Source organism: Lissotriton helveticus, chromosome 6 (genome assembly GCF_964261635.1).
Source record: "Lissotriton helveticus chromosome 6, aLisHel1.1, whole genome shotgun sequence".
Lineage (NCBI taxonomy): Eukaryota > Metazoa > Chordata > Amphibia > Caudata > Salamandridae > Lissotriton > Lissotriton helveticus.
Genome location: NC_136067.1, coordinates 1,330,448,958 through 1,330,471,080, shown reverse-complemented (window position 1 = coordinate 1,330,471,080; position 22,123 = coordinate 1,330,448,958). Strand labels below are relative to the sequence as shown.

Sequence of the window (22,123 nt, the reverse complement as noted above, 5' to 3'; positions counted from 1 at the left end):
CATTAATTTTCCAAACACCTTAATCATCTTTGACTCCTTGACCAAAGAGGTTGTAGGAAATTATTTAGGGTTCATTAAACAGGAGCAAAGGCTCAGATGAATGAGGTTCAGGCCTGTAAAAACTCTGTAGTCTTTGCTTTAACTTTAACAGAAGTCAGCTGTAGGTCCAAGACCTCAGCAGCACGTCGAATAAACAAAGCAAAGGACGCACTCTTTTCCACTGGGGGCACAAAAGGCGAAATCAACCCTGTATCAGTGGAACTATCAAGCCCACTGGCCTCCTTTATGTCAAGGTAGAAAATATCATCATCATAGTAAAGAGATAAATCTTCCCCACCATGAACATCTCCGGGTGGTGGCAAGTTATGGTTAGACAACACTTACCACTATAGTGATGGGGCACTAGGCTCCCCACACTCACCGGTCTTGTATTTTAATATCATAGAATAGCCTCCTCAGAATAAATTTAATTCTGGGGATTATACTGATTTTTAAACTCACTCACTTTATGGGCCCCCACTTAGTTGTAGAAGTGCCTCTCTGTGAGGACTGCAGATGATGAAGCATGACACCAGGTGGTGTATGAGGACAGTCCTTAACTTTTTGTGGGAAACCATCACTCACATCACCTAGCAGTTTCTAGGTTTCAGTCACAATACTTGGAGCAGCTTCAGTTGTGTTTACAAGTTATGGTTAGAATCAGAAGGAAAAAGACAATGAGGTCTCGGAATATGCCTCTGTGGTAATGGAAGCGGGGGTGTCGGATTCATGTGTTAAGGAGACAAAGTACAACGCAGTGGATTCAGAGTGTGACCTCGGTTGAGGTTGAAAAAAAACTGGCTTGGGACAGGCATCACAGTTGGAATCATATACACCTTCAGGAGCACTGGTACCATTGTGAGTGGGAAAGGGACTGACGGAAGTATTCGTGCCAGAGTGAAAGTCTGCACTGGATTCGGTGCATAACTCAAAAAGGATTCCAGGGGCTCTCATGGCAATGAAGACAGATCCGCCTGAGTTAACCTGACTGGAGACCCCTGTCGAACCTTTGGGCCTGAGGGAGCACCTGAGGGAGTCCAGAAGAGTGCCAAATATGTGCAGCATGGCCTCATTAAAGGCCTTGATCGGATGTGGCATCACCAAAGGACTTTGGAACTTATCACACAACTTGAGCGGCGTGCCCCAAGGCCGAAAATTAATTGTTGGCGTCATGGGGTGGTTTGAAACCAGCAGGTTTTGCAAGGACATTGTTCCCTTGCACAGTGGATTTGTAACTTGGGAGGTGTTTAAAGATCAACGAAAGTGGAAGCAGATCTCCAGATCTGGATTCAAACGTGTGGAAAGAAAGAAACAGACGTCGGTGCTCAGTGGTGGTACATTTAATGCAGCTTCATTCCATCACTTCTGGTGAGGAACAAAGCCAACATGGAGCCCACAGCACCACCAAGCAGAGTGGGGATCCTGTATGGCGCCTGGAGATTTTACTACAGGTGAGAACTCGGCAGCTAGAAGTATTCATCAAAAGTATATTTATGTCATGCCAGTGAAAGCAAATGTGGCCTAGTAGCATGTGTTATTTAGAGCAGGTATACTAATAAACACACGTTCTCGCATTTAATAATACACTCGAAGTTACATTTCCTGTCATCGCCAAGGTCCAGCAAAACTACAGTGACAAATCACTTACTGTCTCCCAGACTGCTTGTTACAATGCTGTTAAAGACTAAAACAACTCCAGCAGTCAGGAGGGCACTTAATTATCTAACTACCATCTAACTACGACACATGAGAAAACAGCTTGACATAAACGGTGTATAAGTCCATGCTATTTATTTCCATTATTGAGGGAGAGAAGGATCATTATGACCCACCCAAGACTTCGCCATTCATGAGCCATGGCCCCTTGCCACACTCAATGGTATTAAATACGAAACTACACACTTCACCTCTATCTCAAATACAAACTTCAACTCTATCTCAAATACATAAACACACACATATATGTGGGGTGTGTGTGGGAGGTAAGGGGGTACATTTTCTTGCACAAGTTCACAAACTTTCCTTGGAAATGGCAAAAACGAAGCACATAATTTCGGCAAAGACTGACAAACTGATCAACAATCAAAAAATAATATGAAATGAAGAGAAAAAAAAGAGAAATTGACAGCGGGATGCGAGAATGAAGGGACAGATCATAAAACCACAATTCACCAGGGCTGCATAAAGAAACATGGAAGACAACACCTTCAGCATATATTGTTAATACCACTAGGTGGCTTTCTCACGTTATAGTTTGAAGAATTTAAAACCAGCATGCAGTCTGAACAAAAAATATATCAGATTTACCTTTATGTCTCGATGCATTTTTCCTTTACTGTGAAGGTAGTATAAGCCCTGCAGCAATAAAGAAAACACAAGGCATCCGTTATAAACTAGGAATATTATTTTCGGTTTGTTAAATTCAATATGTCTTTCAATGACGCTGTAAAAAGTCTCTGCGATTAAGTACAAAGTTCCTATCAATTTTGCAGTAATTCCTAAATTGTATACAAAGGGAAGTCAGAAAACAAACATGCCACTTCAGCTTCCCCACCGATTTAAATTTTTTCACAGACCAACAGCGTGCTTTTTTGTCTTGAAATTATTTTTACTTGTTTTCCTCGTTTAACATTGCACAATACTTCGAACAGGATGTGGACCACGCGGAAAGGCTCCATACCCTTAACCCGATGGGAGCTGCAGCCCAGGCTCTTAATTTGAAACAAGCATTTACAATGCAATGGTCTCGGCATTGTTAAAGTTAGAGCTATTGGCATTGCTCATGACATTATTTTTATTTATGTTTTGGTTTTTAAAACATAAATAAATGGCATTGTCATTTACAATGCCAATAGCTTAATCGCTCGCAAATGCCTGACCAATTGCATTTACACCCACACAGAGCCACACACACAAAGCCACCCACACACACATACAGAGCCACCCACACAGTCATTCATATAGAGCCACCCACACACACAAAGCCACCTACACAGAGCCACCCACACACATACAGAGCCATCCTCACACACACAGAGCCACCCACACATAGAGCCACCTACAAAAAAAACTATCCACACACACAGAGCCACACACACACACACACACACACACACACACACACAGAGCCACACACACACACAGAGCCACACACACACACAGACAGAGCCACGCACAGAGCCACACACAGACAGAGCGCCACACAGAGAGCCACACACACACAGAGCAACACACACTGACAGAGCAACACACACTGACAGAGCAACACACACTGACAGAGCCCCACACACACACAGACAAGCCACACACACACCGAGCCACACACACACACACACAGAGCCACACAGACAGAGCCACACACACACACACACACAGACAGAGCCACACACACACAGACAGAGCCACACATGCACACACAGAGCCCCACACACACACACACACACAGACAGAGCCACACACAGACAGAGCCACACACACACACCTACACACCTACACACACACACACACACAGCCACACACACACCTCTTAGAAGATTGGGCAGAGGGGTAATACAATCGGGCTTCTCTATTTTAAAAAGAAAAGCGTGTGTACCCTTTTCAACATACGCGTTAGTACTCCACCTTCACCCTTTCCTTTTTCTCTGACTCTAATCGCCCCTTCTCGGTACATGCCTACCCTCCACCCTTCTCCCATCATCTGCTTTACCCATCATTCTCCTGCTCAATGCTCAATTATCCTTCCTCTGCAGACTCCTGTTTCATCCTCCTCTCATACCATCTGCTTTATAACACTCATCACCCTCCTACTCCTCACTAAATCAGCCCTCGGTCATATTTCCTTTCTAACCTTCTACTCACTCCATTTACTCTTATTTCATCCATTATGATTATTTTGTCATATCTTTTGTTTTTTCTTCCTTGCCCACATCTTTTCTAACCTCATAACTTTCTCTAATCGCCCACCATCTCTCATCTTTGTACCCCATGATTTTTCCTCTAGTCAATATGCTAGTTTGTTTGTTGCCGCTACTCTTTGGAGCCACATTTGCAAAACTGTAGCCATGGGTTTTTCAGGGTTTCCAATGAAAGGATACCAACACATACACAGCTGCAAGGTAATCAGTAGCTAATATCATTAGTGGCCTGAGTGAGTTTGCACTCCCCCTTTTAAAATGCCCTAGAACCGCATATGTATTTGAAGCTACAATAAGGGCAGTATTTATCCAGCTGAGGGACACTTAGCATCTTAGGATGTTTATATTAATGGCAGGACAGAGCCGGAAGTCCCACTCTTGTACCAGAAAAGAAAGGCTGAGAATCACCATTTCAGCTTCAAAAGCTGCACATTGTTATAACAGCATGTATAGTAGCCCACTATATTATGTAGAGCTGAGTTGTTGCAGCAGCTCTAATTCATTCCAGCCGACTCATGTGACATAAAGCGTGAATTTGTTGGGACAGACTAAATGCAGTCCCTGACACCCCAAAGTGCTTTTGTGTGCTTTACGTTTCTTCTAATTGCATTAGATTCTCTGAGCACCTCAGGATATAGCTGCCGGTTCGCCCTGCACTGAGGCCTGAGAAGCAGCCGCCTCAACTACTACTGTGGTACCTGAACGACGACACGGCTGTACTCCTCGTACACACGCTTCTTCAGGTGTGCCGCCATCGCGGTGGCCGGTGACAAAAATCCACAGTGGGAACGCCGCTTAGGCTGACTTCTCAACACAGCGGGTGTTTCACTTTCTAGGGCCTGTGCATAGGCATACCCTGCCCGGTCCACACTGGAAGTTAGACGAACTGCCCGGGCTCAGCGAACCGCGCCGCTATCTTCATACCCTGCCCGGTCCACACTGGAAGTTAGACGAACTGCCCGGGCTCAGCGAACGGCGCGCCATCTTGAAAGGGAGTCAGATCACGGCCATACAGAGACAAACTTGCATCAGTGAGACATTTTTTAGAAAGTTCTGCAAGGTCGACGGATGATTTTTATTACAAGCTCAACACAATTCGTTTATTGACCCCAAAACGAATTAATTTTGTGCAGTGTAAGCATATCCAGTAGATACATACCTCCTTTTTTAACATATTTGAAATGTCCAATACGCCCTGGACAGGCAGCTGGAACTGTCAGATGATGCTGATGTTGTCGTATAGCTGGTCTGGCATTGAAGTATACATCGCCTCTTGATCAAAGCTGCAGTAACACACGATGATGTAAGCCCCGTCCTTTTCAGACGGGGGGGCGTGTTTTTTTAGGTTTGAGTGACTGAAGACGTCACAGAGAGAAAGAACCTAAACACACCCCGAGTCCCAAAAAGACGGGGCTTAAATGGAGTGACGCCCCTCTCCTCCAATGGCTGGCCAGCATTTACGAGGCCAGCCAATGGAGAAGAGGAGCGGGTTTAAGCCCCCAATACTGTTTACATAAAATCTCGGCTGCGCGAACACTGCTGCGCAGTGTAACGATAGGCCGAGAACTAAAAATAGGAATATAGGGAATACCTGTGGAAAGACACAAAATATATGAAGTAGGGGATAAAGCGGGAAAACTTTTGGCCTGGTTAGACAAGCGAGAGCGAGCTAGTCGAAGGGTCGCACAACTACACATGGAAGATGGTGAAATCATAACTATCAAGCAGAAAATAGTAAGTGCATTAGCAAAACACTACAGATATGTTTACACATCGACCTCCTCAACAACAACCAAGGAGTTACAAGCTTTCCTAAAACATATCAGAATGTCCACACTAACGCCGGAAGATGTCCTGACACTTGAAGCAGACCTCACAGCAGATGAGCCCCAAGTAGCTATATTAGCCATACAATTAGGGAACGTGATGGGACCTAACAGCATACCCATTGAGCTATACAAAAGAACAGCAAATACTATTATACCGCACCTATTAAGCATGTATGAAGCCGCCTGGAAGCAGGGGAACTCCCTAGGGACCAACGTGCAGCAATAATAGTGGCAATTCACAAACCCGGGAAGCCTGCCTGGGAATGCACGTCCTACCGGCCCATATCACTACTAAATGCAGAGGCCAAAATACTCCCTAAACTACTGGCATCTAGTTTGCCTACCCATCTCACAACATTAATACATACGGACCAATCCGGGTTCATGCCGGGAAGGAACACGGCCCTTAATCGAGCACCTACATAGTGTAATGGTGCGTATACCCAGAATCCAGGAAGCAGTGCCATCCTCTCTTTAGACGCACGTATGGCCTTTGATATGGTTGAGTGGCCCTTCCTCTTCGTTGTCCTTAAACATCTGGGCTTCGGCCCCAAATTTTGTGCCTGGACACAGCTTTTATATACAAAACCTGTAGCTCACGTAGCTGTGAACAGTCATATCTCAGCTGACTTTCCTTTGGGGCACGGAACGCGTCAAGGGTGCCCCCTATCACCACTCTTATTTGCCCTTATACTGGAGCCACTGGAAGCCTGGATAAGGAGGGACCCGATTATTCGGGGATTCCATTGGACGGAGGGATGGGAAGACCGTATATCCCTATATGCAGATGATGTGTTGTTTTACAAGGCATCAACCAAGCAGTCCATCAACAAGCTCCTAGACATTTTTGATCTATATGGCAAAATCTCTGGATATACCATAAACTGGGTTAAGTCGATCCTATATGTCCTCAACGGCCCCCGCCACAACTCCCGAAGGGATGTAGTTTGCAAATAGAGAAGGGGTGCTTTAAGTACTTGGGAGTCTATACCACACCACTACCTGAAGAATTCATAGAAAAATGCTCCTGCCACCTCCAAAAATACATAAACAAAATGAAAAGCATTGGCAGTATCTGCCATTAACACTGCTCAGAAAAGCAGCGCTTTTCAAGATGATGGCACTTCCCACGTTTCTCTATGCCCTGCAAAATACCCAGTTTCTAGTTCCCCCAAGCTACTTCAAGGCAATTAAGGTGGATGCCCTCACTCTACCTAAGCATTTTTAATACAACAACCATTCCGATTTTGAGAGGAGTAAACATCTCAATGCCCATTAGATTCCCCATGTTAGACTAATGTTCTAATTTGTTACCTTTGCCTCAAATTGTAAAGCGCTCTGATATCCTTCCGGATCAAGTTTGCGCTATATAAAACTTTATAAATAAATAAATGTGTCCAACTTACATTGGGGGGTAAAAAACAGCCCATATTGCAATAAATAAATTGGTAAAGAGCTGGTACGATGGCGGGATCGCACTCCTAGATATACAAATAAACTACTGGGCTTCCCAACTGATAGTACTAAATCAGTGGCTTCACGCCCCACAAACAGACCCAGCGTTCCGCTCAGACAGACATAGTCTGGGAGAAGGAGGAGTAATGACGGCACAGTACACTAAAAAGCGCACAATACCACTGATAGTACCCACAGTGCATACAGTCCAAACATGACAAATAGTACTCAAAAAACTAGGATGGGACGGTGTCATAACCCAGCGTACCCCACTTTGGGAAACATAAAGGCTAGGCAGACTTAGTACTAGTAAAGGCTTTAAACTATGGGACTCCATCGGAATCTCAACGGTGGGTGAGTTATGGATCAAGGGAGAAGTTGTTACCTTTGCCCACCTCCAGTATCAATACGGGATGGCACCCTCTGAAATATTTAGATACACTCCAGATTAGGCATGCACTCATGGCGGCTATCCCGGCTGGCACTACACTCCCTGAGGCCTCCCCATTAGGAGATAGGCTATTAACAGAGTAAATGGACAAGAAGGCTATTTCCCTCACATATCACAAAATCATCAATAATTAACGAGATCCCACAAAACCTCTCAGCGAAAAATGGCAGACCTACTCTGGGGATTTAGATGAGACACATTGGCAGTAAGCGCTTTTATCCCCACGTGAAGTGGCGATATCCTCAAAATTAAGACTAGTACAATTAAAGATACTTCATCGCATCTATTACACAGGAGTGACCTTGCACAAAACAGGAAAGGCTCAGAACACACTTTGTTAGAGACAATGCGAGCAGTTCGTACCTTTTACCATACACTGTGGGAGTGCCCAGTGATAACGACCTACTGGGAAACAATTATGCAAACCATTACACAAGTTAGTGGAGTGACTGCCCTGCCATAACCCAGAAGATGTCTCTTGAATATCTGGAAACCAAATTACCTTAGTCATGCAGCACAAGACTGGGTAAAGCTGGGTATAGCTGGGTATGATGTTTGCCAAGCGAAATACAGCCAAATACTGGGGTTCATAATCTTCTCCGACGCTCCGCAAGTGGTGTAGCGATATCGATGGTGCTTACAGAAGGTATGTGGGGTTACTAATAATGAGGGGTGTGCCATTTTGCATTTTGGTCACAGTGGGTACGGCGAAGCATTGCACAAGCTAATGTGTTGTTATAATTTGGAAATTTTGGAGTGTGGCAAAGGTGCTGATGGATTGCCCATTCCTACTTTTAAAAACCATCATGCCACTTCTATCATTGACCATGTGATAGTTTCGTCGAATATCATTCCCTACTGTGTCCCCCCTAGAATCGAAGTTACTGCATTAAGTGATCATAATCAAATCATTTTGGATACCAACCTTTGGGCAGGTTGTTTAACTGATGTAGGTAACATAATTGCAAATGTGGAACCCCATAGGACCAACGGTATCAGGCTTAGATGGGCAGGAGAAAAGGCAAATGAACTATCCACTTCTATAATCAAGGAGAGCCTGTTGGACATAGTTTTTATATTAGAAAATAAATTTGATTTTGGGAAAGTTTTATCTCTTTTTAATGTAATTAATAAAGCGGTTGATGCCAAATTTACAGGACGTAACAACGGGCAACGCAGGAGTGGACCTGGCTGGTTTAACCACCACTGCACTGCCGCACTAAACAAACTTAAACAGGCATTGGTAGTTAAGCCCAGGGACAAAAGTCTAATAATCAACTTGAGGGTGGAGTATAAGCGTGTGCTAAAACAGAGGAAGTGCGAACTGCAACAATTAGCTTGGGATTCCCTTAACCAAGCTGCAGAACTTTCAAATTGCACCCTATTCTGGGCCACAGTTAATTCCCCCTTCCTAAGAGACGAAAATACACCAGTGTTAACATCTAACGTATCTAGTGAAGGGTGGATTGCCCACTTCTCTTATATTTTTGATACGAATAAAGTTTTAGAGACTTGTCCAAATCAATGGGCTGTCTTGCCGCTTGATATCTCTGTTGAGGAGGTTGAAAGTGGTATACGTAATAGCAAGGGAGGGAAAGCCCAGGGCCCTGATGGGGTACCTATAGATGTCTATAGGGTAGCCCCAGAGGTATGGGGACCGCTCCTTACGACTGTTTTTAATGCAGCTGTATGCACTGAACCCCCAGCAACCTGGTGCGAGTCAATCATAGTACCTATTTATAACAAGCATTGCAAATGCAATAGGTCTCGCATTAGAAAAGTTGGAGTTATTGGTCTTGTAAATGACATATTTTATTTATTTGTTGGTTTTTAAAATTGCTAAATTGATGGCTTTGTCATTTACAATGCCAATAGTTATAACTTTCGCGAATGTGACACCTATAGCATTTGGAATGCAACATGTTTTGTATTTACGTGACTTAGATGGCAGCTCTGGTCGTTAGGCCACATCTCTAGAGAGCAGGAGAGTGCAGCAGGGGAGAGAAGCACAGCAATGCAATAGGTCTCGCATTAGGAAAGTTTGAGCTATTGGTATTGTAAAGGACACATTTTTTATTTATGTGCTTGTTTTGAAAATAGCGAAATTAATAGCTTTGTTATTTACAATGCCAATAGTTTTATCTTTCGCAAATGTCACACCTATTGTAACACAATATGTGTTGTGAGGGTGGGTGAGGGGTTGAGGGTGAGGGGTTGAGGGTGGGTGAGGGGTTGAGGGTGAGTGAGGGTGAGGGGTTGAGGGTGAGTGAGGGTGAGGAGTTGAGGGTGAGTGAGGGTGAGGGGTTGAGGGTGAGTGAGGGTGAGGGGTTGAGGGTGAGTGAGGGGTGAGGGTGAGTGAGGGTGAGTGAGGGTGAGGGTGAGTGAGGGTGAGGGTGAGGGGTTGAGGGTGAGGGGTTGAGGGTGAGGGGTTGAGGGTGAGGGGTTGAGGGTGAGTGAGGGTGAGGCTGAGTGAGGCTGAGTGAGGGTGAGGGTGAGGGTGGGTGAGGGGTTGAGGGTGAGTGAGGGTGAGGGTGAGGGTGGGTGAGGGTGAGTGAGGGTGAGGATGAGGGGTTGAGGGTGAGTGAGGGTGAGTGAGGGGTTGAGGGTGAGGGGTTGAGGGTGAGTGAGGGTGAGGGTGAGGGGTTGAGGGTGAGTGAGGGTGAGGGGTTGAGGGTGAGTGAGGGTGAGGGGTTGAGGGTGAGGGTGGGTGAGGGTGGGTGAGTGAGGGTGAGGGTGGGTGAGGGGTTGAGGGTGAGTGAGGGTGAGGGTGAGTGAGGGTGAGGGTGAGTGAGGGTGAGGGTGAGTGAGGGTGAGGGTGAGAGGGTGAGGGTGAGTGAGGGGTTGAGGGTGAGGGGTTGAGGGTGAGTGAGGGTGAGGGTGAGGGTTGAGGGTGAGTGAGGGTGAGGGGTTGAGGGTGAGGGTGAGTGAGGGTGAGGGGTTGAGGGTGGGTGAGGGTGAGTGAGGGTGAGGGTGAGTGAGGGTGAGTGAGGGTGAGGGTGAGTGAGGGTGAGGGTGAGGGTGAGTGAGGGTGAGGGTCAGTGAGGGTGAGGGTGAGTGAGGGTGAGGGTGAGTGAGGGTGAGGGTGAGTGAGGGTGAGGGAGGGTGAGTGAGGGTGAGGGAGGGTGAGGGAGGGTGAGGGTGAGGGAGGGTGAGGGTGAGGGAGGGTGAGGGTGAGTGAGGGTGAGGGGTTGAGGGTGAGTGAGGGTGAGTGAGGGTGAGTGAGGGTGAGTGAGGGTGAGGGGTTGAGGGTGAGTGAGGGTGAGGGGTTGAGCTTGAGTGAGGGTGAGTGAGGGTGGGTGAGGGTGAGGGGTTGAGGGTGAGGGGTTGAGGGTGAGTGAGGGTGAGGGGTTGAGGGTGAGTGAGGGTGAGGGGTTGAGGGTGAGTGAGGGTGAGGGTGAGGGTGAGTGAGGGGTTGAGGGTGAGTGAGGGTGAGGGTGAGTGAGGGTGAGGGGTTGAGGGTGAGTGAGGGTGAGGGTGAGTGAGGGTGAGTGAGGGTGAGGGTGAGTGAGGGTGAGTGAGGGTGAGTGAGGGTGAGGGGTTGAGGGTGAGTGAGGGTGAGTGAGAGTGAGGGTGAGTGAGGGGTTGAGGGTGAGGGGTTGAGGGTGAGGGGTTGAGGGTGAGTGAGGGTGAGGGGTTGAGGTTGAGTGAGGGTGAGGGGTTGAGGGTGAGTGAGGGTGAGGGTGAGGGTGGGTGAGGGTGAGAGGGTGAGGGGTTGAGGGTGAGTGAGGGTGAGGGGTTGAGGGTGGGTGAGGGTGAGTGAGGGTGAGGGTGATTGAGGGTGAGGGTGAGTGAGGGTGAGGGTGGGTGAGGGTGAGGGTGGGTGAGGGTGAGTGAGGGTGAGGGTGAGGGTGGGTGAGGGTGAGTGAGGGTGAGGGTGAGTGAGGGTGAGTGAGGGTGAGGGTGAGTGAGGGTGAGGGTGGGTGAGGGTGAGTGAGGGTGAGGGTGAGTGAGGGTGAGTGAGGGTGAGGGTGAGGGGGTGTGAGGGTGAGGGTGAGGGTGAGTGAGGGTGAGGGGTTGAGGGTGAGTGAGGGTGAGGGTGGGTGAGGGTGAGGGGTTGAGGGTGAGTGAGGGTGAGGGTGAGTGAGGGTGAGGGGTTGAGGGTGAGTGAGGGTGAGGGTGAGTGAGGGTGAGTGAGGGTGAGGGTGAGTGAGGGTGAGGGTGAGGGGTTGAGGGTGAGTGAGAGTGAGGGTGAGTGAGGGGTTGAGGGTGAGGGGTTGAGGGTGAGTGAGGGTGAGGGTGGATGTGGTGGTGGATGTGGTGGTGGATGCGGTGGTGGTGGATGTGGAGGTGGTGGTGGTGGTGGGTGTGGTGGATGTGGGGTGATTGCGGCTTGCAAGCTTATTCCGCTCACGTTATGCAGTTTCAAACATGATTGCCACTATTACTCTCAAATTCACTTGGCAGCAAACTGGTGAACTAATTAAAAGAAAGTCGTATTCAGCGTTATGGCCGGTACTTTATTCCAGCAAAGTGGCAAGCCAGTACACACCAATGAGCTAGTAAAGCTAAAAACACACCACATGGCACAATTGCTGGCTGAGCGAGCAGAAGTAAGCCAAACAGCTTTCCCGTAGCTAAGGAGAGCTGAGCTCTTTTTGTAGCAGCACGCATAAGAAAAGTCCCGTATTTTCACCAAAACACTCTCTGATAATGATCAGCCGAATTCAGAAGGCTTCCTGCCCTCATATATTCCCAAGAGAGCAGTAATCTTATAAGGAAATGCTGTCATCACACCTAAAGCTACGGATGAGGAGAGCTTGCTGGAAGACATTCAATTAATGAAGAAAAAAAAAAGAAAAGGAGACACGGCCGGCCGGCCGTGAACTGAAAGCACGGCCGGCCGGCCGTGAAAAAGCCTTTGATGCCGCAGGGGGTAATTAGGGGAGGAGAATGGGCTGAGGCACAGCGCCAAGCCTTTGATGCAGCAGGGGGCGGAGCGGGAAGAGCTGCTGGCGGCACTAAGCTGACGATTTGATGCTGTGCACGCGCATTTTAACTAATTGCGCTTGCGCATTGAGTTAAAAGTGCACATGCACTTCATCAAATCACCAGTGAATCGCCAGAGTAGGTAAGCTTTGTTTAAGCCCCCATAGTCTCGCTCTGCTCAATGCGCATGCGCATTGACAGGCGAGACCTAAAAAGGGTAGCAAGTCAGATGCAAAAAATTACCGCCCGATCTCTCTTCTTGACTCATCAGTAAAGGTGATGAGCCGAGTTATGCTTGTGAGATTACAGGACTGGGCGGAGCAGAATGGTATTTTGGCTGATAGTCAGTTTGGCTTTAGAAAAGGTCGAGGTACACTTGATCAATGCGTTAATCTTGACTTATTGATTGGGAAGTACACAGAGGCCAAACTTGGCTCTATGTACCTCTGTTTTGCAGACCTGAGTAGTGCCTTTGATATGGTTGACCACGCACTCTTGTGGCAGACGCTGCTGAACCAAGGCGCACCAGAAGGTATAATCTTTTTCCTCGCCAGATTATATGAGAAATTGAAAACCAGTGTGCGCTTTGGAACTAGAGGAGAATGTACCCCTAAATTTAATGTTAGAAGAGGAATCAGACAGGGGTGTGTTTTGGCTCCCCTGTTATTTATTTTATTTATTAATGCAATCGATGCCATTTTAAACAAGCATTGGCATAGCCAATAGGTCTCGCATTTTGGACCTTATACGTGTTTAGCAAGAGCTGTTGGCGTTGCCAATGTTTTTAAGCTATGCTGTACAGCATCGTTGCTGCTGTGCAGCATGTTGAAAAGTGTAATAAAAAAGTGTTATAAGCATTTTGTTACCTTATATATAACCAAGAAGACAATATGTACAACCGAATTAAAAAAGAAAAAAAAGTCTTCTAGTTGTTTGCACTGCTGCTGCCTGAGCTGTACCTGCTCCATGTGAGAGGGAAGCTTGCACTGCTGCGGCCTGTGCTGTGCCTGCTCCGTGTGTGAGGGAAGCTTGCACTGCTGCCGCCTGTGCTGTACCTGTTCTGTGTGTGAGGGAAGCTTGCACTGCTGCTGCCTGTGCTGTACCTGCTCTGTGTGTGAGGGAAGCTTGCACTGCTGCCCCCTGTGCTGTACCTGCTCTGTGTGTGAGGGGAGCTTGCACTGCTCCTCCCTGTGCTGTACCTGTTCTGTGTGTGAGGGAAGCTTGCACTGCTGATGCCTGTGCTGTACCTGCTCTGTGTGTGAGGGAAGCTTGCACTGCTGCTGCCTGTGCTGTACGTGTTCTATGTGTGATGGAAGCTTGCACTGCTGCTGCCTGAGCTGTACCTGCTCCATGTGAGAGGGAAGCTTGCACTGCTGCGGCCTGTGCTGTGCCTGCTCCGTGTGTGAGGGAAGCTTGCACTGCTGCTGCCTGTGCTGTACCTGCTCTGTGTGTGAGGGAAGCTTGCACTGCTGCCGCCTGTGCTGTACCTGTTCCGTGTGTGAGGGAAGCTTGCACTGCTGCCGCCTGTGCTCTACCAGTTCTGTGTGTGAGGGAAGCTTGCACTGCTGCTGCCTGTGCTTTACCTGCTCTATGTGTGAGGGAAGCTTGCACTGTTGCTGTCTGTGCTGTACCTGCTCTGTGTGTGAGGAAAGCTTGCACTGCTGCTGCCGGTGCTGTACCTGTTCTGTGTGTGAGGGAAGTTTGCACTGCTACTGCCTGTGCTGTACCTTTTCTGTGTGTGAGGGAAGCTTGCACTGCTGCTGCCTGTGCTGTACGTGTTCTATGTGTGAGGGAAGCTTGCACTGCTGCTGCCTGTGCTGTACCTGCTCCGTGTGTGAGGGAAGCTTGCACTGCTGCTGCCTGTGCTGTACCTGCTCCGTGTGTGAGGGAAGCTTGCACTGCTGCTGCCTGTGCTGTCCCTGCTCTGTGTGTGAGGAAGCTTGCACTGCTGCTGTCTGTGCTGTACCTGCTCTGTGTGTGAGGGAAGCTTGCACTGCTGCTGCCTGTGCTGTACCTGCTCTGTGTGTGAGGGAAGCTTGCACTGCTGCTGCCGGTGCTGTACCTGTTCTGTGTGTGAGGGAAGTTTGCACTGCTACTGCCTGTGCTGTACCGTCCCTAACACAGGAACGCATCCCTGGCAGAGGACACAGTCACACACGAGGAAGTGAGTAGTGTAATGCTTGTTGCTAACATGAGAAAGCATTTTTACCATACTGGGACCGGAATGACATGGATATTTGCTTTACTGTTAGCAGTAAGTCAGGCCTGTTATGTCGACATAGTGATAAGACTCTCCTGTTATGAGTACGGCCCGATAAGGTGCATGCAATATGTGCAACATAAACGGCATATTAGTAGGATAATTACAATGCTGATCCTGACATGATGAGTTGAATCTCATGTTTAATCTAGAGCGTGTGGCTACTCTGCAGCTTGCTGATACTGGCCTAAGTGACCCTAATGCAGAAGCCTACTCTGCTGCTAGTGGGTCCCGGTATGGAAGACACTAGTATTTCCGGAGGCTAGCGGTCGCATGCGGTTAAAGATTGGAACATGGGCTCTGTGCGAGCTCCCTCACCAGCCAGGAGAGTCACAGGATACCTGTTGTGTCTAAAGGTTGGTGCAACCATAAATTAGACAGTGTCACTGGCCGGTATAGCAGTGTGCTATGTAATCTAAACTAGATGCTGCCTAATGTGTGTATAAGTCAAAAGTGGTGAGAGCGGGAAGTGAAATCGGGAGGGTGAAGTGTGGTGATTACGGCAAAGTAATGTGTTCAGTGTGTGCCCAATAAAAAGACATTTTTAACGAAGTGTGTCTATGAAAAGTGTATCTAAAAATAATCTGATAACTACTAGACCACTATACTGCGTGAAAGCATACAGTTTGGCTGTGACTCCAGCTGGAGCAAACGTTACGTTACATGAGAGAGCCAAAATGGATCAAGGGAGCAGCAGGGCAGGGGGAGAAAGGACGGAGGGGTGATTTTGCGAGGCTTCTGGCGGGGGGGGGGAGAAAGGAGGGGCAGCGGAATGCGTGCGAGGGGAGGAGAAGTGTGGCAGGCAGATGTGCGGCCTGGTGAGGGGGCGGGAATGCGAGAGCCAAAATGGATCAAGGGAGCAGCAGGGCAGGGGGAGAAAGGACGGAGGGGTGATTTTGCGAGGCTTCTGGCGGGGGGGGGGAAGGAGGGGCAGCGGAATGCGTGCGAGGGGAGGAGAAGTGTGGCAGGCAGATGTGCGGCCTGGTGAGGGGGCGGGAATGCGAGCCTTGTGGGGGCAGGCGGATTACGGAGATGCTCGTGCAAATATACATTAAAAAAAAACTGCCATCTCGGCGATCTTGTAGAGGTGGTTCGGACAGGCAAGTAGTGTGGAGGGAGGGATGAGTGGGTGGGGAGTGACGGCACAAGGTGATTACACAAAACACGCAAATAAAGCTGCAGAAGCGTGCAAATATACATTAAAAAAAAACGGCAATCTCGGCGATCTTGTAGAGGTGGTTCGGACAGGCAAGTAGTGTGGAGGGAGGGATGAGTGGGTGGGGAGTGACGGCACAAGGTGATTACACAAAACACGCAAATAAAGCTGCAGAAGCTAAGTAAACAGAACACTTAGCAGAGGGAGGCCAACAAAGAAAAACAAGAGCGGTCGGGAAGCGGCCAGGAAACTAAGTACGGCCGGCCACATAATTAGGGGAGGAGAAGTGTGGCAGGCAGATGTGCGGCCTGGTGAGGGGGCGGGAATGCGAGCCTGGTGGGGGCAGGCGGATTACGGAGATGCTCGTGCTTGTGTGGTCACGTGACCCGCTTTGTGGCCACGTGACCTCACATGCACTGTGAAGAAACGCCAGTGGTTTCACTAGCCGATCGAGCACTTGAATTCGATCCTATCCATTCCTGCGGATTGGGACAGGCTCGACCTAAAAAGGTCAATGCTGATGCCCCTCAGATTAATGGTGTATCAGTGCCGGTGTTGTTATACGCCGATGACGCTGTTTTACTTTCTAGGACCCCGGTGGGTTTACAGCGGTTAATGGATAGTTTTTCCTCTTTTATCAAAGACAGAAAACTGTTAATTAACAAAGGGAAAACTTACACCATAACTTGTGGAGCCAAAGCTAGAGTTTTAAATTCCTTTTTCATAGATAGAGAGAAGGTGCAACAGGTAGCGAAATTCTGTTACTTGGGTATAACCTTTTCAAACAATAGGAAGTGGAAAAATGAATTTATTAACATACGGAATAAAATGGCTAAAAACGCCCATGGTATTTATAGATTTGCTGCCAAGGTAGGGGATCGTCGATCAAGGGATATGTTGAAGATCTATCAGGCTAGATGTGCTACTATAGCTCTGTATGGGGCAGGAGTCTGGGGCCACAGCTGTGTTTCTGAACTACAGCTGGAGGAAAATCTATTCCTAAAAAGACTCATTTTTTTACCTATGTCAGCCTCGAACGAGTTAATTCATCGAGAGTTAGCAGTCAACCACCTGGCTGATCTATTATGCCTCAGGCCATTAATGACCTGGCGGTCTATTTGGCTAGAGGAAGACAAGCAGTTTAATAGATCTATCGCAGAGGACTGTCTACGCCTGGACAAATTCAAAATATTCCCTGGTTGAGATATGTTGTTACATGTTTTTCAGACATATTCAACCTTAATCTTTTAGATAACCCCGGTGCAGCGTCTATGATCCCCAAACTTGAAATGAAAAACACCTTTTTGATCTACATGGGGAGAAAGCGGGCAATTGCAGCCGGATCTTTGTGCACTGTCATTTTTTACAATAGATATATTACAGTGGAAGGTTTCCCTTCATATTTAACCATGGTAACAAGGAACTCGCACAAATTTGTATTAACTAGGCTCCGGTTTGGAATGGCTCATCATCTAGTTGCCCATCCTAATATTAAACAACACCCGTTTGGGCCCTGTAGATGTGATGATGTATCCACCCAGAGCACTGTGCACTTTCTGTTGCTATGTAAGCTGTACAAACATTTCCGTATTGCTTTGCTGAAACCTTTATTTGTTAAATATGGTGTATGTACAGTTACACATGCTATGAACTTAATTTTTTAAATGGAGACGGCAGACATTTGTTTTCATACTGCGACGTTCCTAAATCAGTGCATCAACGCTAGGAAAAGTATGATTTTTTAACTGTAATATTTATTGATCAGGATATGTATGTATGCATGTTTGTTTTAATGCTTATAATTATTTTTGTTGTGATATGATGTGATGTGTCATAACTGTTTTATAATATTGTACTTTGCCTGTGCTTTCATGGTCATCTATATGAACCGAATAAAGCTTCATGAAATGAAATGGATGGTGCTTTGGTGGCGGAAAAGGCGGCATAATTACATTGAAGATGCCCCAAAAAGTGGGAACGAGTGTGGGCAACCTGGAACGCTTCTAGAGGGAACATTTGTACTCCACCCCGATCGAGTCGGAAACAATTCTAGCTGATCCAGATGGGTATGGAATGACGTTCGTCGATCTCTACTACTGACGATGTAGTAAATGTATAGCTTTCATGGATGTATCAATGGGCGGTAAGGCGTGCTATGTATACCAAGATTTCATTTTGTAACCGTATGTTAAGATTGACCTGTAATCAATAAAAAGTTAAAAAAAATATATTGCACAATACAAGCAAGTATCATACAACATGATGCTACAATGAGGGTATTGCAGGGAGGGTACGAGGGGTAAAGGGTAAGAAAATAAAGGGGCAAGGAGGTAAAGAAGCAGGCTACAAATGATAGACATAGGTTCCATGCTCATGCTCAGTGTGGCCATTCCCCAAATTGTGGGCTGAGTGGTAATTACATGGTGAATGGGGCAGGGGAGATATGTAGGATCCAAAGTACAGTATGAGCTCAAACACGTTATTCAGGCTGTTCCCACACAACCATGCGTAACAATAACAGAACACGTTTCCAACCCACATTGTCCAGGCGAAGGATATGACAAATTACTGAAAGAAAATTTGTGGAAACTTTTAGCTTCTTGGTGAATGGGGAAACATGCAGTGGTCAAGGACTACCATTTGAAATTAAACTAAAGCATCATAGATGAAGTCCCACTAACATCATTGTTTAATAAGATCTTAAATGGTAGTAAAATCACTGGTTCTTTTTTTAAAGATATAGTGGTAAGTTTCTTTTTTTTTAGAAAGGGCCAAAAGAAATATAAACTCTGAAGACCATAGTTCTCTTAGCCTTTTAAATTCAGACGATAAATTATTCATTACAACATAAATGTAGAGATTAACGATTTCAGGTAAAGGCTTAATCCACTTGGATCAGAAGGTTAATTTATGGACGACGCACTTCTACCAACACCAACTATCTCAATGAAGCAACAAGTTACTTCTCAGGAAGACATGGTGGCAATATTAATTTTGGTCACACAGCAGGCTTTTGAGTTTGTGAGATCGGAGGACTTGTTTCTCCTTTTCGCGAAGTTTAAAATACCGACTCCCCAGTTCTTAAAGGTACTGCCTAAATTTTAAAATAACACATCAGCCACAAGAAATGCGTTACTTACCTGTAACAGCAGTTATCCAGTATTGGTATCTTTCATAGATTCACATGCCTGAATCATTCCCCGTCGTCGCGGTGGGAGTCCCCGGTAAATAATTATAGTAATGTCACTTGGACATATACTTAGTACTAGGCCAGAGGCCTCACATTAGTAGCCTATCTAGGTCCTTATGTAAAAAGGACCAAACTTTGGCCAGTAGCCAATCAGCCACTATCACCCTCCTCACCTTCCTGGAAGGAGCCCTAGTCCCTCAGATTTTCGTAAGCACCGTGCCAAGTAGTACCTACTGAGAAGACAAAAGTGAGCCCTTCCAGGGGAGGCGGGTGGGTTGCATGTGAATCTATGAAAGATACCAATACTGGATAACTGCTGTTACAGGTAAGTAACGCATTTCTTATCCAGTATTATGGGTATCTTTCATAGATTCACATGCCTGAATCAGAATAGCAAGCAATAATGAGCACATTTCGCATAATACAACTTGAAAGACATAATAATCTTATCATAAGTTGTTACACAGTTTACATTATACTCACAACCTGATAAGAAATGTGCGATAAATTACCTGGAAGGTGGGATGATAGGAAGAAGGCTCACCTCTAATGAAATAGATGATGTAGGACCGCCTGTCCTACTGCTGCATCCTTCATAAGTTCAGAATCCAAGCAGTAGTGCTTGGTGAACGTATGTGGCGTCTTCCATGTCACCGCTCTGCAGATGTCGACAATGGGTACCCCAGCAAAGAGTGCCATGGAGGTGGCTACCGCTCTAGTGGAGTGTGCTCGAACCTTTGTAGGCAGAGGATGGCCCGCCTGTTGGTGACAGAATGCGATGGCCGCTGAAATCCATCTGGAAATGCTCTGTTTTGTCAATGCTAGGCCTTTCCTGGGCCTGCTAAATGCAACAAACAATTGGTTGGACTTCCGAAAGTGCTCCGTCCTGTGTATGTAGAATTTGAGACATCGCTTGAGGTCCAATGAGTGTAGAGATCTTTCAGCCCCAGATGATGGATTCGGGAAGAAAGATCTCAGGACTATAGGTTCATTGAGATGGAAAGAGGTCGGAACCTTTGGTATAAATTTAGGATTAGTCCGTAGAATGACCCTGTCGTTCTTGAACTGGATGAAAGGGTCTTGCACAGAAAAAGCCTGCAGTTCACTCACTCTCCTTGCTGATGTGAGCGCCAGTAATAGGGCCGTTTTCCATGACAAATATTTAAGATCTGTTCTGTGGATTGGCTCAAACGGGTGTTTCATTAGTTGAGCTAGAACCACATTTAGTTGCCATGTAGGTGGTGACACTCGTACTGGAGGGAAAGTTCTGAATAACCCCTTCAGAAACTGCTTGACCAGTCTGTTGGTCCATAGTGAAGCTCCACACGAAGAACGTCTGAACCTGGATATGGCCGCCAGGTGGACTTTTATTGAAGCGTGTGCCAGCCCTGAATTGGCTAGGTGGAGCAAGTAGGGCAGAATTTGTGCTGGAGTAGAAGTGAAAGGATGTAATTTCTGAGCCCTACACCACAAACAAAATCTTTTCCACTTAAGGGAATACGTCTTATTAGTACTTGTAGCCCGGGCCCGGGCTAGGACTACCCTGCATTCCTGCGGGATATCTAAATTCTGGAACTTTCTGAACTCAGGAGCCAAGCCGATAATTTGAGAGATGTTGGATCCGGATGCTGGACTTGTCCCTGGTTCATTGTGAGGAGATGTGGGCATGTCCTGAATAGAATTGGAGGCTCCAGCGATAGTAGGTGTAGTTCTGTATACCAGTGCTGGCGCGGCCACGCTGGGGCTATCAGGATCAGGGTACAACTCTCTGCTTTCAATTTCCGGAGAACCCTGGGGATCAGGGGAAACGGTGGAAAAGCGTAGGCAAAGACTTTGCACCATGTCATCGAAAAGGCATTCCCTAGGGACCTTTTTTGGGGAAACCAGCTTGCATAATGTTGGCATTTCGCGTTGGTTTCTGTCGCAAAGAGATCCAGGGGAGGCTTACCCCAACGGGAGAACACTGAGTCGAGCGTCTTCTGGTCGAGCTCCCACTCGTGGCAAATTTAGCGCTGCCTGCTTAGCGAGTCTGCCAGGGTGTTGTCTACTCCTGGGACATACTCTGCCCGCAGAGATATGTTGTGTTGGAGCAGCCAAATCCAAATTTGCTGAGATTCTCGAGACAACGTTCTGGATCGAGTACCTCCCTGCTTGTTCAGGTAGTGCATTGTGGTGGTGTTGTCCGTTCTCACAAGCACTGGGAAGTTCCTGATTCGGGGTAGAAATGCTCGAAGTGCCAAGCGCACTGCTCGTAACTCTAACAAATTGATGTGGAGTTGTCTTTCTGCAACTGACCACTGACCGTGTACTTGCAGTTCTTGAAGGAACGCCCCCCATCCTTCCAGTGACGCGTCTGTTGTTATCACATAAGGAGAGACTGGGAGTAGAAAAGGTAGGCCTTTGTTCAAGTTGTCGCCCAGAAGCCACCATCTCAGAGCCTTCTTCATGACCTGAGTGATCTTGATCCAGTCGTCGAAGGATCCTGTACTTTGGATCCACTGATTTGTTAAGGCTTCCTGTAGAGGTCGCATGTGGAGGCGACAGTGAGGAATGAGAAAAATGTTGGAAGACATCATTCCTAGCAACGACTTGAATAGTCGGACCTTGACTCTCTTTTTGGTCTGAATTTGGACGGCCAGGGTCTTCAGCTTGACCTGACCTTCCCTGGAAGGGAAGGCTTTCTCCTGTTGTGTATCCAACGTTGCCCCCAGGAAATTGAGACATTGTGACGGTCGTAGATTTGACTTTTCCCGGTTGAGCGTCAGGCCTAGGTTCTCGAAGAGATGAAGGCAGGCTGTAGAGGACCTGGCCACGCCTGTCCGAGTAGGAGCTTTGACGAGCCAGTCGTCCAGGTAGGGAAAGACTTGGTGATGATGCTGGCGAAGGTAAGCCGCTACTGGAGA

The 22,123-nt window shown here is 47.2% G+C and overlaps 1 protein-coding gene across 7 annotated transcripts in view; it reads right to left on the bottom strand.

Moving 5' to 3' along the window:
- The window catches only part of MAP4K3 (mitogen-activated protein kinase kinase kinase kinase 3), a 1,422,157-nt gene that overhangs the window by 1,090,710 nt on the left and 309,324 nt on the right, over positions 1 to 22,123 (bottom strand). For all 7 annotated transcript variants that reach the window (XM_078649063.1, XM_078649064.1, XM_078649058.1 and 4 more), the window contains exon 6: positions 2,347 to 2,394. In XM_078649063.1, the coding sequence (XP_078505189.1) occupies positions 2,347 to 2,394 (48 nt within the window). The remainder of the gene's footprint in view (positions 1 to 2,346; positions 2,395 to 22,123) is intronic.